Genomic DNA, 12,920 nt, shown 5'->3' with positions numbered 1-12,920 from the left:
GTGATTCTCCTGCCTCAGCCTTCCAAGTAGCTGGGATTACAGGTGCCTGCCACCATGCCTGGCTAATTTTTTGTACTTTTTTAGTAGAGATGGGGTTTCACTATGTTGGCCAGGATGATCTCGATCTCTTGACCTCGTGATCTGCCCACCTTGGCCTCCCACAGTGCTGGGATTACAGGCGTGAGCCACCGCGCCTGGCCTCTCATGACTCTTCTTAAGATGAACTTCCTGTGAGGGAAGTACTATATGTTGACCCATCATCCAAACTCAGGCTCAGTCTGTCAGTTCAACAACTCTACCTGTTCGTACATTATCTACTACCAAAGAATTGGCTACAGAGCCCATTCTGAAAAGACCTTAGGACCAAACCAAAAGCAGAACTTACTAGAAATCTGAGGAAACACAAGAGGTTAGGGTTAGGAAACCTGACAAAGTTTTAGGTCAAAGACCCCACAGTAGGAAGGATACATAATATTCATTCATAGTTAGTATGTTTAATTCTCAACTCACCCTTTAGTTTTGTCCTGCAAAACTAGAACCACTGAGAAAAAAAAGATTAGGCTGGGCGCAGGGGCTCATGCCTGTAATCCCAGCACTTTGGGAGGCTGAGGCGGGCGGATCACGAGGTCAGGAGATCGACACCATCCTGGCCAACATGGTGAAACCCCATCTCTACTAAAAGTACAAAAATTAGCTGGGTGTGGTGGTGGGCGCCTGTAATCCCAGCTACTTGGGAGGCTGAAGCAGGAGAATCGCTTGAACCCGGGAAGTGGAGGTTGCAGTAAGCTGAAATCATGCCACTGCACTCCAGCCTGGTAACAGAGCAAGACTCCATCTCAAAACAACAACAACAGCAACAAAAAATATTCACTGAGTTTTGTGGGAGTTGTCTATTAAATCTTCAACAAATTCTAAAGTCAAGGCTGGGCGCGGTGGCTCACACCTGTAATCCCAGCACTTTGGGAGACTGAGATGGGCATCACCTGAGGTTGGCAGTTGGAGACCAGCCTGACCAACATGGAGAAACCCCGTCTCTACTAAAAATACAAAATTAGGCGGGCGTGGTGGCACATGCTTATAATCCCAGCTACTCAGCAGGTTGAGGCAGGAGAATTGCTTGAACCCGGGAGGCGGAGGTTGCAGTGAGCCGAGATTGCGCCATTGCACTCCAGCCTGGGCAACAAGAGCGAAACTCTGTCTCAGGAAAAAAAAAAATCCTAACATCAATAGAGCTGCTAGATCTCTTTCCTATGCTCATGGTATGTTTGGGTGCAAAGGTGTAAGTCGCCATGCATGGTTTTCCCCCAAGATGTCTGCTCCATACCTGCATGAACACCTTTCCAATGACCACATCGTCGTCATCCTTAAACACTGTGCTGAAGACTACTGTGACTCTGTCCTTTTTAGACTCAACATACCTGAGGGGAACAAAACCCATGAGGATAAGTACAGAATCAGAATGGGGTTTTGTCAATAACTTGATCTACAAGTGCATCAGAAGGCTAAAGTCACAAATCTCTTAAATCATAATATAAAGGTGTGCCAAATGAAACGATATTTATGGTCAACAAAGTCAGTGCACAAAATGAATGCCCTAAGAGAGGCAGCAGATAGAAATTATCAGAAGTAGATTTTATTGACTTGTAAATATAACATGGAACCGATGGTCACCTTGCCTGCTGATTATCCAGGTTATACTCTTAAACATGACTCAGAACAGTGGTGCCTCAAAAGAAAGCACTGGATTCTCTTTCCACCTTCTGTCAGCTCTCAGTATCTGGAGAGTAGGAGGAGTGGCTGATTTTTGCCCTATCATCTACTTCCTGGCTTAAGAAATTTTATGAGAAAAACATTTTCACACAATACAGCTTAAGGTCTGACCAAGCCATATTTCTTTCAGTAAGTGCCATGGTGGTGTGACAGTCATATCCAGGCTTCAGGACTAAATTCTGTACTCACATGGTCTCATCATCTCTATAATGGATAACTGCCCTGTTCTCTCCTTCCTTGCCCTCTTCTTGGAATTGGAAGTATTTTTCAAAGACAGAGGCAAAACAATTTCGCTTCAACATGCCAGCTTGATGCACAATGGAATCCTTGGATGCCGGAAGATTTTCAAGGTCGTATAGCAAAGAGACATTGTATCCTGGAGGGAGGAAAAAAAACAAAAAACAACCCAGCAGCTACATTAAAAAAAAAAAAAAAAAAGCAGCATACTATCTCTTAACAAGTGAACAGAGACTAGAGGCAATTAAAAAAATTTTTTTTCAGGTTCTATTGACATTTTACTTTGTCTCATTATCTGTACTTTTAACCTCGGTAGAATATAGTCTATTTTCATCTACCTCACAGGGAAAAATGAGGTGAAATAAAATCTTTTTATAAGATTCTTGTAAATATATATAATTAATGTTAATCAAAAATTTGAATTAGTATCAAAGATGACTAATTACAAATATGTAATGAGAGAAAGTCAGAACCTGGGAACTCTGACTGGAAATGCACTCTTCCAGACACAGTTGTAAAGGAGTCACATATCTTTCTCTGATAGTTTAATGTGCCAAGTATCAATATGGCCAGCAGATGGGTAGCTTTGTGATAATAAGACAGACCCTTCTACATGCCACTGCAAACTATGAGGAGGCAGGGTAGAAAAACCAACTATCTGTTCATGTATACGCCTCTTCAATAGCTTTTATTGGTATACATTGTAAAATTTTCAGTATTTTTTATAACATTTTACTTCATTTGATCTCCATAACCATGCTTTGAAGTCTGCAGGCTAGATAAGGTTACTATTTTACAGAGGAAAAAGGAGATTCAAAGAAATGACATGAATTGCCAAATACAGCATGACACATAAATGTAGGGCCTCTATTTTGAGTTGAACAGAACTGGGTCCAAATCCTGGCCTTGTCATCTTGTAACCTTAAAAAAACTTCTGGGTGTGGTGGTTCATGCCTGTAATCCCAGCACTTTGGGAGGCTGAGGTGGGCAGATCACCTGAGGTCAGGAATTTGAGACCATCCTGGCCAACATGGCGAAACCCTGTCTCTACTGAAAACAAAAAACTAGCCAGGTGTGGTGGTGGGCACCTGTAATCCTAGCTACTCGGGAGGCTGAGGCAGGAGAATCGCTTGAACCCACAAGGTGGAGATTGCAGTGAGCTGAGATGGCGCCACTGCACAACCAGAAAAAAAAAAAAATCGCCTGTCAATTCCCTCGTTGGTTAAAAAAAGCGGGGGAGGTAGGGTGGCCTGGGCACAGTGGCTCACACCTGTATTCCCAGCACTCTAGGAGGCCAAGGTGGGCGGATCACCTGAGGTCAGGAGTTTGAGACCAGCCTGACCAATATGGCAAAACCCCGTCTCTACTAAAAATACAAAATTAGCTGGGTGCAGTGGTGCATGCCTGTGGTCCCAGGTACTCTGGAGGCTGAGGCAGGAGAATTGCTTGAACCTGGGAGGTGGAGGTTGTTGTAATGAGCTGAGATCATGACACTGCACTCCAGCCTGGGAGACTAGTGAAATTCTGTCTCAAAAAACAAAACAAACAAACAAACAAACAAACAGGAGGGGGGGAGGGAGGGGGTGTGGAGATAGGGGAGACTGTTGTGAGCATTAAAAGAATGTACAGTACTTAAAGTGCGTGGAACATGACAGGTCATCAATTTGGGTGCAGAATACGGACTGAAACCGTTGGGTGACCTGCCTCTTTACAGCATGTCCACTATGAATTCCCAGAAGCCGGGCTGGAACACTTGATTATAGAATCAAATGATTAATAAGTGTCAAAAAGGTTTAGAGATGTTTTTGCAAGAATATTTGTATATATCACTGAGGATCATTTTATATTCTAGGCAACTGACGGGAATAACTTCACCAGAACTGTACGGATTTCACACTTCTAAGTATCTGAAACCTCATTACTATTTCATTTTTTCCCAAAAGCATTCTTGAGATCTTTTTTTTTTTTGAGACAGAGTTTTGCTCTTGTTGCCCAGGCTGGAGTGCAATGGCCTGATCTCTGCTCACCACAATATCCACCTCCCAGGTTCAAGCGATTCTCCCGCCTCAGCCTCCTGAGTAGCTGGGATTACAGGCACGCGCCACCACGCCTGGCTAATTTTGTATTTTTAGTAGAGATGGGGTTTCTCCATGTTGGTCAGGCTGGTCTCAAACTCCTGAATGCAGGTGATCCGCCTGCCCCGGCCTCCGGCAGTGCTGGGATTACAGGCGTGAGCCACGGTGACCGGCTGAGCTCTGTATTTTTTGTTGAACATAGGCTATTTGGGAGGATGGGCTAAATCTTTGCAACAGATAATACTTAGCACATTTTTGGCACTCCAGTATTAAATAATATCAATCATCATTCCATTTTGGGTACTTGAAAAGCAGATAAGCACACAGATTACAAGGTTAGATTAAAAAAGAAAATACTTAGAACTGAGGTTTGTTAGTTTTAGGAAGCCAAACAAAAGCAAATAAAACTATAGCTAAGATAAAGTCTGTCTTTAAGTAAGGCTTCTAACATGATGAACAGAATATACTGAGGATGAAGGGAAGTAAAAATCTAGTATGACTTGCTGAGTTTTCCAAACGTGCCTAAAAAAACCCATTAAAAAAGAGGAGGGGAGACTCTATTTTTTTTTTTTTTTTTTTTTTTTTTTTTTTTTTGAGACTGAATCTTGCTCTGTCGCCTAGGCTGGAGGGCAGTGGCGTAATCTCGGCTCACAGCAACCTCTGCCTCCTTGGTTCAAGCGATTCTCGTGCCTCAGCCACCCGACTACCTGGGATTACAGGTGGCTGCCACCATGCCTGACTAATTTCTGTATTTTTGTCGAGACAGGGGTCTCATTTTGTTGCCCAGGCTGGTCCTGAATGCCTGGGCTCAAGCAATTCACCCACCTTGGCCTCCGGAAGTGCTGGGATTAAAGGTGTGAGCCACTGTACTTGGTTGAGACACTACTTTCACACACTTTTACATTTTACACTTGTATGAAGATAGGGTCTGCAATCTGGCAATGTCTATGATTTAGTGGGAGGTAGGAGGAGCCCCAGGCACGGAAACATAAACTTTCCATGTCAGGATATTGGCTGTGACAAGCATGCCCAAGACTTTGGACACGATTTTTCTGTTCTAGATCTGTTTGTTTCTTTCTTTAATACCTTGATTCTGCCAAGAGCCTACAGTGTTATCTTGGCTTTTATTTCTGTGACACATTCATCCCGCCAATTTGGAGATTTATAAAAAAAAAAAAAAAAAAGGTGCTGGGTATGGTGGCTCATGCCTGTAATCCCAACTCTCTGGGGGGCGGAGGCTGAGGTGGGTGGATTGCTTGAGGCTAGGAGTTTCAGACCTCCTTACTGTTTTGGCAGTCTGCACAGCAGACAGTGAGACCCTGTTTCTACAAAATAATAAAAAAATTAGTTAGGTATGGTGGCATGTGCCTGTAGTTTCCAGCTACTGGAGAGGCTAAAGCAGGAGGATTGCTTGAGCACAAGATTTGGAGGAGGCTGCAGTGAGCTGTAACTGTACCACTGCATTCCAGCCTGGGCAACAGAATGAGACTGTCTGAAAAAATAGGTGAGGTGATGAAAAAAGCTAGCACAAGTAACTGCTGTTAAGAGTGACAGAAAACTTCCTTCTTAGAAGACTTTTCTAATCAAGGTACCAGAGTTGTAATAGTTGAATAAAAAATATTATGTTCCAATGGTCTTACTACCTGGTTCTCACTTTGGGGTCCCGCTAAATGCCTCAGAATTTGAGACATGCCACTGAATCACAGGGTAAAAAGGCTGTTCAGTTTTTCCACTTTAAACCACCTTTAAAGCAGTATAACATAGCTGTTCTATTCAAGGATGACACGGTACCTTTCAATTCCTCTGGCCATGAATGCTGAGACCACCTGTTAGAAGACTGGATTAAGAAAGGGTCTGATTTTTATTACTTGAAATCACAATAGTGTGGTGAATATTCCTCTTCCTTCTCCAAATATGTAGTGTGCAGAAAAAGGTTACTAAGGGCTGAGGGTGGGAATCAATGTTTGCTCATCCTTTTCAAAGGCATTTTAATCACCATGAACAAACAAATGTGGCCCTCTGGCTGAAAGATTACGAGTCATGTGGCCCCATCAAGTAAATGTTAAAAATGCCATACATCAATTTTGTACCCCTACTGTGTTCCATACTGGACAAAGCAAAGCCTCTTAAAAGCTATTTTTATGGAGGGAGTTGAATTAGGAATGGGCTCATGAAGAAATATTTGTAATAATATTTAAATGAAATCCTTTGGGTAAGAAAAGCATAATATAAAAAGGACACCTCTCTTCCCATGCCATTCCATAATTGCTCACACGACTACATACCTGATTCTGGATTTACCAAGAAACTCCCGTACACCCTCTTTAATAACTAGAAAATAAAAACAAAACAAAACCAAATATGTTAATCCAAAGGCCACGATAATTTCATTATTTTTAAAGTATTGTACTTGTCAAGCTCTTCCTAAGTTGGCATCCTTCCTAACTTTCATTTGGTGGATGGGAAAGTAGAGACAGAAGGGAAGTGGATTTAGTCACCAACAAGTCACAGAACTGAGAAGAATCTCTTTTTGCCCAGGCTGGAGTGCAATGGCGCGATCTCAGCTCACCACAGTCTCCGCCTCCCACGTTCAAGTGATTCTCCTGCCTCAACCTCCCAAGTAGCTGGAATTATAGGCATGCACCACCACGCCCGGCTAATTTTTTTTTGTATTTTTAGTTGAGATGGGGTTTCTTCATGTTGGTCAGGCTGGTCTTGAACTCCTGACCTCAGATGATCCACCCACCTCATTCTCCCAAAGTGCTGGGATTACAGGAATGAGCCACTGCGCCCGGCTGAGAATCTTTAATCAAAGTTCATCCTTCACTTTTTTAGGACTTGACTACACCCTTAATATGTTCTCTGTTCCCCAGCTCCTACATTGTACTTAATCACGTTTGGTTTTCAAGAGAGCAAAAGGAGGCCAAATGTCAAGTGAGAGAACAGATTGTTAGTTATCAACCTAAGCACAGGCTGAGCCACTAACTCAGGCGAATGAAGAGAAAAAACCAGGACTCTTGGGAACTGATCTGTTTGTCTGCTGATCTTGTATGCGTTAAAATCACTCAGTGCATAGACAGCTTTTAAGGCAAAGGACAGTGAATGAAATCTTAGCTAGTTATTAATACTGGTGTCCAGAAGGCTGTACACTCTACATGTCTTCTCCCCCAAACCAGAACCTACTGCTGGCTACTTTCCAGGTTTTTGAATCAAATGACAAGAACAATAAAAAACCCCAAAAAACCAAGAACCCCTTTTATACCTTCTGCTATGGTTTGAACGTCCTTTCGAAAACTCATGTTAAAATTTATGTTTTTTTTTTTTTTTTGAGACACAGTCTTACTCTGTTGTCCAGGCTAGAGTGCAGTGGTACAATCTCAGCTTGCTGCAATCTCTACCTCCTGGGTTCAAGTGATTCTCCTGCCTTAGCCTCCCAAGTAGCTGGGACTACAGGCGTGCACCACCGTGCCTGGCTAATTTTTCCACGCCCGGCCAAAATTTATGATGATGATTCTTTTTTGGAAGCAGGGTCTCACTCTGTAGTCCAGGCTACAATGCATTGATACAATAGCTCACTGCAGCCTTGAACTTCTGGGCTCAAGTGACCTTTCTACCTTGGACTCCCCAGGTATTGGGATTACAGGAGTGAACCACCATGCCTGGCCACATGTTGAAATTTAATTGCCACTGTGACGGTAATTAGGTGATTAGGCCATGAGGGCTCTGCCCTCATGAATGGATTAATGTTGTTACAGGGGAAGTTGGTTTGTTATCACAAGAAGGGTTGTTAAAAAAGTGAGTCTGGGCCGGGTGTGGTGGCTCACGCCTGTAATCCCAGCACTTTGGGAGGCTGAGGTGGGAGGATCACAAGGTCAGGAGATTGAGACCATCCTGGCTAACACAGTGAAACCCCGTGTCTACCAAAAATACAAAAACAAAAAAAATTAGCCGGGCATGGTGGCGGGTGCCTGTAGTCCCAGCTATTCAGGAGGCTGAGGTGGGAGAATGTGTGAACCCGGGAGGTGGAGTTTGCAATGAGGCGAGATAGCACCACTGTACTCCAGCTTGGGTATGCTCCAGCCTGGGAGACAGAGCGAGATTCTGTCTCCAAAGGGAAAAAAAAAAAAGTGAGTCTGGCCCTCTCTTGCCCTTCTGCTTTTGCTATAGGATGATGGGAAAGGGCACGAAGGCCCTTGCCAGATGCTGGTGCCATGCTCTTGGACCTCCCAGTCCCCAGAACGTGAGTCAAATAAACATATTTTCTTCATAAATTATTCAGTCTGTGGTATTGTTATAGCAACAAAAAACAGACTGAGACTCCCTATTTTTTTCTCTGTCACTGTGACTGCTTCACCTGGTGGAAACTGCTTCCAGAATGACGTGGCTTAAGAAACAAACATTTTATTTTACTTCAATTTAGTTTTTTTGAGACCGAGTCTCACTCTGTCGCCCACGTGGAAGTGCAGTGGCGCAATCTCGGCTCACTGCAACCTCCACCTCCTGGGTTCAAGCAGTTCTTCTGCCCCAGCGTCCCTAGTAGCTGGGATTACAGGCATCCGCCACCACACTCAGCTAATTTTTATATTTTTTAGTAGAGATGGGGTTTCACCATGTTGCCCAGGCTGGTCTCAAACTCCTGACCTCAAGCAACCCTTCCAAAGTGCTGGGATTATAGGCGTGAGCCACTGTGCCCCGCCTACTGATTTATTTATATACAAAGACAGAGTCGTACTACGTTGCCCAGGCTGGGCTTGAACTCTTGGCCTCAAGTGATGCTCCTGCCTCGGCCTCCAAAAGTGCTGAGATTACAGGCATGAGGCTCCGTGCCTGGCTGAACAATAATTTCTTAATATTCCACATATTTATTTAACCATTTTCCTATAGCTGGAAGAAACTTTCAATGGGCAAGATTACTTTTTTTTATACAAGGGCAAAAGATAAATAATGCCACATGTAGTTCCTATTTGGTGAACACACAGCCACCGTGAGGTATCTCTTTTACTGAAGAGGAACTGAGAGGAGGGGCTCAAGGTCACAAGAGTTTGTTGGTAGCAGAGAGACTTGACCTTCAGGCGTCTGATATACCACTTCTTTTAAAAAAGTAACATGCATATCCCAAGAATTTGAAACTGCATGCTACCTCTGAGCTACAATTCTGTGTTGCACATACTATTGGTATTTTGAGGAAGGGGAAATCAGATGTGGCAGGGATTTAGTTTAAATCCCTAAGCCCCTAAGATTTAGTTTAATTTCAAGCTTACTAAGTTAATATTCTGAGATCTAAGAGGTACTGAGAGCCAAATTTATATCACGTTCAACTGCTTTGCTCCCTCCCCTTGGTAAAACGAGCCAACACTTCCTTGTTACTTCACTTGCACTTTTAACCATGATTCACTTTTCAGTTTGTACCCCCTCTCCCAATATGACACCAGGAGATGGGTGGAGGCAACCTATCACTCATCACCATTACCTTCCCACTTCAGCAGCAGAGGCATTCTGCCTTTAAAAATGGCCTGTGACAAAGTAATAAGCTTCCTGTGGTTATCATGGGTTGGTCACTGTTTAACCAACCCAGGGAGCCATTTACTGTGCACTCTGCTCCAACAATATGAATGTTACTTACTCCACCCACTTGAGTGGGTGGGGTTGGTTCTTTGACCCTTGTGGTGGCTAGAAGAATAGCAATGTGTTCTGGAGCTCCATTGTAAGAAAAGCACAGAATGGAAAGGAGATATAAGAAATCTAGCTTAACTCTTTCTTTTCAGGATTATTATTATTGCATTTAGATCTTTTCCCTTTTTTGAGATGGAATCTCACTATGTTGTCCAGGCTGGACTTGAGCTCCTGGGCTCCAGCGATCCTCCCCACTTGAACCCCCAAGTAGTTGGCACTACAGGTGCATGCCACTGCGCAGGCTCGCACCTAGTGAAGACTGTCTAGGGGAGAATGATTACACAATTTAAAAAACGTCTGTTCAAATACTGTGACACTTCTTATCAGGTAGTTATAGCTAATTCAAAGCAGGGCTGCAGCTGGACGTGGTGGCTCACATCTATAATACCAGCACTTTGGGAGGCCCAGGAAGGAGGATTGCTTGAGCCCAGGAGTTCGAGACTAGCCTGGGCAACATAGTGAAACCTCCTGTCTATAAAACAAAACAAAACAAAAAATAAGCTAGGTGTGGTGGCACGTGCCTGTAGTCCCAGCCACTCAAGAGGCTGAGGTGAGAGGACTGCTTGAGCCTGTGAAGTTGAGGGTGCAGTAGCTGTGATTGTGCCACTGCACTCCAGCCTAGGTGACAGAGCAAGACCTTGTTTAAAAAAAAAAAAAAAAAAAAGGGCTGGGCACAGTGGCTCACACTTGCAATCTTAGCACTTTGGGAGGTCGAGGCAGGCAGATCACCTGATGTCAGTAGTTCGAGAATAGTCTGGCCAACGTGGTGAAACCCCATCTCTATGAAAAACACAAAAAATTAGCCAGGTGTAGTGGTGCTTGCCTGTAATCCCAGCTGCTCAAGAGGCTGAGGCAGATGAATGCTTGAATCCAGGAGGCAGAGGCTGCAGTGAGCCGAGACAGCACTACTGCAGTCCAGCCTGGGCAACAGAGGGAGACTCAATCTCAAAAAAAAAAAAAAAAAAAAAGGCAGGGCTGCTTTAATAGCCATTTGTTTTCTTTCGCTCTTTATCTGGTAAAGAAGTGTCAGCCACTATCTTTTACAAAACAATTCTTCAAAAGCTTTATAAAAGCACTAGATCTTTCTGAAGCTTTTCTTTTTCCAGTAAAGTAACCAGGATTCCAAATTCTCTAAATGTTTCTTCTTTCTTTGAACTTATGAGAAAATCAATTGCATTTGAATAACTAAGGGAAGTAACTGATCGCTCTTGGTATTAAGTAAGACCAACTTCAGTTTTTATGCTAAAAAATTAAACAAGCTTTTGACCATATTCCTTTACAAATCATCTTTTATTATATAAATTTTAAATAATTTAAAAGCTACTACTTTTCAAAAAGAAAACAGCTACGATTATATCTTCATTTAACAGATTAAGGAGAACCTAGTTTGTTAAAACTAAGAAATTTGAAAACTGATTCAGGAACTGAGTCATATTTCCTGCTTTGAGACCCAACCACAACGTGCACAAACTGGTGTAATAGCATTTTCTTTCTTCCATAAATGGTTCTCCCCAGAGCAAATACAGTTCAACAGGAACCAAACCTGCTACTTAACTATTTAAAGAAGCCAGTGAACAAGGCATGGCCACCGAAGTTTCATAATGTCTGGACGTCCTTTCTTATTTCCCCTATGGCAGTTATAAAGAAGAGATATTTAAAGAGGGTAGCTTTAAAGAGCTTTAATTAAAAATTTCAAAAGACAGCTATTTGTGCCTAAGCTTCCAGAATGAGAACCTGAGACAATAAAATTTAAACAAGCTAGAAATTATCTATTTGCCTTGATAATATTACAAAAATAGGACAGAACCTAATTCTTGCAACAGCTATTTTTGTCCTGATCAAGGAAAAGTATTCTTTGCTATGTTTTTGGAGAACTAAAGTTGTTTTCGTTTCCATTGTTTTAAAGCAAGCAAGAAAGAGTCAAAACCTTTTCTAGAGACACACTTAATTCATTATAGTAATCAAGTCAAGAGCCCCTAGTTAGGTGAGCAAGTAGTCATGCGGGGGTGATTTAGTGCCATGGATCTTCCATGAATGGCAAACTGCCAATAAAAGGTGAGGAAACAAGAGTCCTACGGAAAATGATGTGGACCTTACCTCATCAGCACCATGTGCCTGAAGTTCCTTGTAGAATTTCAAAGAAATACTGACCATCACTTTTGTTTTGTCTCCATTAGGATTTGAAATATGATAGAGGACCCCATCAAAATCTGTGAGGAAAGCAAGTAAGATCGTATAACAATTTGGAAATGGGAAATAATCTCTCCAAGCGCCTACCTTGCTGTAGGCCACAAGGAAGACCTGTTACAAGGAGGCATATAAGTAAAACGGAATTTATTTTAAATCCATGTGACAAATCAGCAGAAACACTGGGATAGAATTGCTGAGTACTCATCTCTTTGCCCTTTCTTAAAATTACAAAGCTATTCTTTCCTTAATCACAGCTTGGTGCTGAAATAATTGGATTTTACATGTATACAATCAGAACAAACAGTATAATGAACTCCCATCTCCACCATGAGGCTTCAACTTTTTTTTTTTTTTTTTTTTGAGACAGAGTCTTACTCTGTTACCCAGGCTGGAGTGCAACGGCATGATCTCGGCTCACTGCAACCTCTGCCTCCCGGGTTCAAGAGATTCTCCTGCCTCAGCCTCCCGAGTAGCTGGGACTACAGCATGTGCTACCACACCCGGCTAATTTTTGTATTTTTAGTGCAGACAGGGTTTCACTATGTTGGCCAGGCTGGTCTTGAACTCCTGACCTCATGATCTGCCCACCTCGGCCGCCCAAAGTGCTGGGATTACAGGCGTGAACCACCTCGCCCGGCCTCAACAATTATTAACACATGGGTAATTATTGTTTCATTTAGACATCCTCCTTCCCATTGATTTATTTTGAAGCAAATCCCAGACACGACACATAATTTCATCCATAAATACTTCAGAATGTATCTTTGGAAGATACAGAAGACTGTTAAAAAACATAACCATGATACAAGTGTCATGCCTAAATTTTTAAAAACAATTTCTTAATATCAAATATTCAGTCAAGGCCGGGCACGGTGGCTCAAGCCTGTTAACCTAGCACTTTGGGAGGCTGAGGTGGGTGGATCACTGGAGGTCAGGAGTTCAAAACCATCCTGGCCAACATGGTGGAACTGTCTC

The 12,920-nt window shown here is 42.8% G+C and overlaps 1 protein-coding gene across 2 annotated transcripts in view; it reads right to left on the bottom strand.

Moving 5' to 3' along the window:
* ARPC2 (actin related protein 2/3 complex subunit 2) overlaps positions 1 to 12,920 on the bottom strand; it is a 36,968-nt gene that overhangs the window by 13,389 nt on the left and 10,659 nt on the right. For both annotated transcript variants that reach the window (XM_015110982.3, NM_001261239.1), the window contains 4 exons: positions 11,853 to 11,965; positions 6,368 to 6,413; positions 1,960 to 2,146; positions 1,325 to 1,418 (listed from right to left, as the gene is read on the bottom strand). In XM_015110982.3, the coding sequence (XP_014966468.1) occupies positions 1,325 to 1,418; positions 1,960 to 2,146; positions 6,368 to 6,413; positions 11,853 to 11,965 (440 nt within the window). The remainder of the gene's footprint in view (positions 1 to 1,324; positions 1,419 to 1,959; positions 2,147 to 6,367; positions 6,414 to 11,852; positions 11,966 to 12,920) is intronic.

Source organism: Macaca mulatta, chromosome 12 (assembly GCF_049350105.2).
Source record: "Macaca mulatta isolate MMU2019108-1 chromosome 12, T2T-MMU8v2.0, whole genome shotgun sequence".
Lineage (NCBI taxonomy): Eukaryota > Metazoa > Chordata > Mammalia > Primates > Cercopithecidae > Macaca > Macaca mulatta.
The sequence above is the reverse complement of the archived record's forward strand: the minus strand, read 5'-3'. Positions and strand labels throughout refer to the sequence as shown.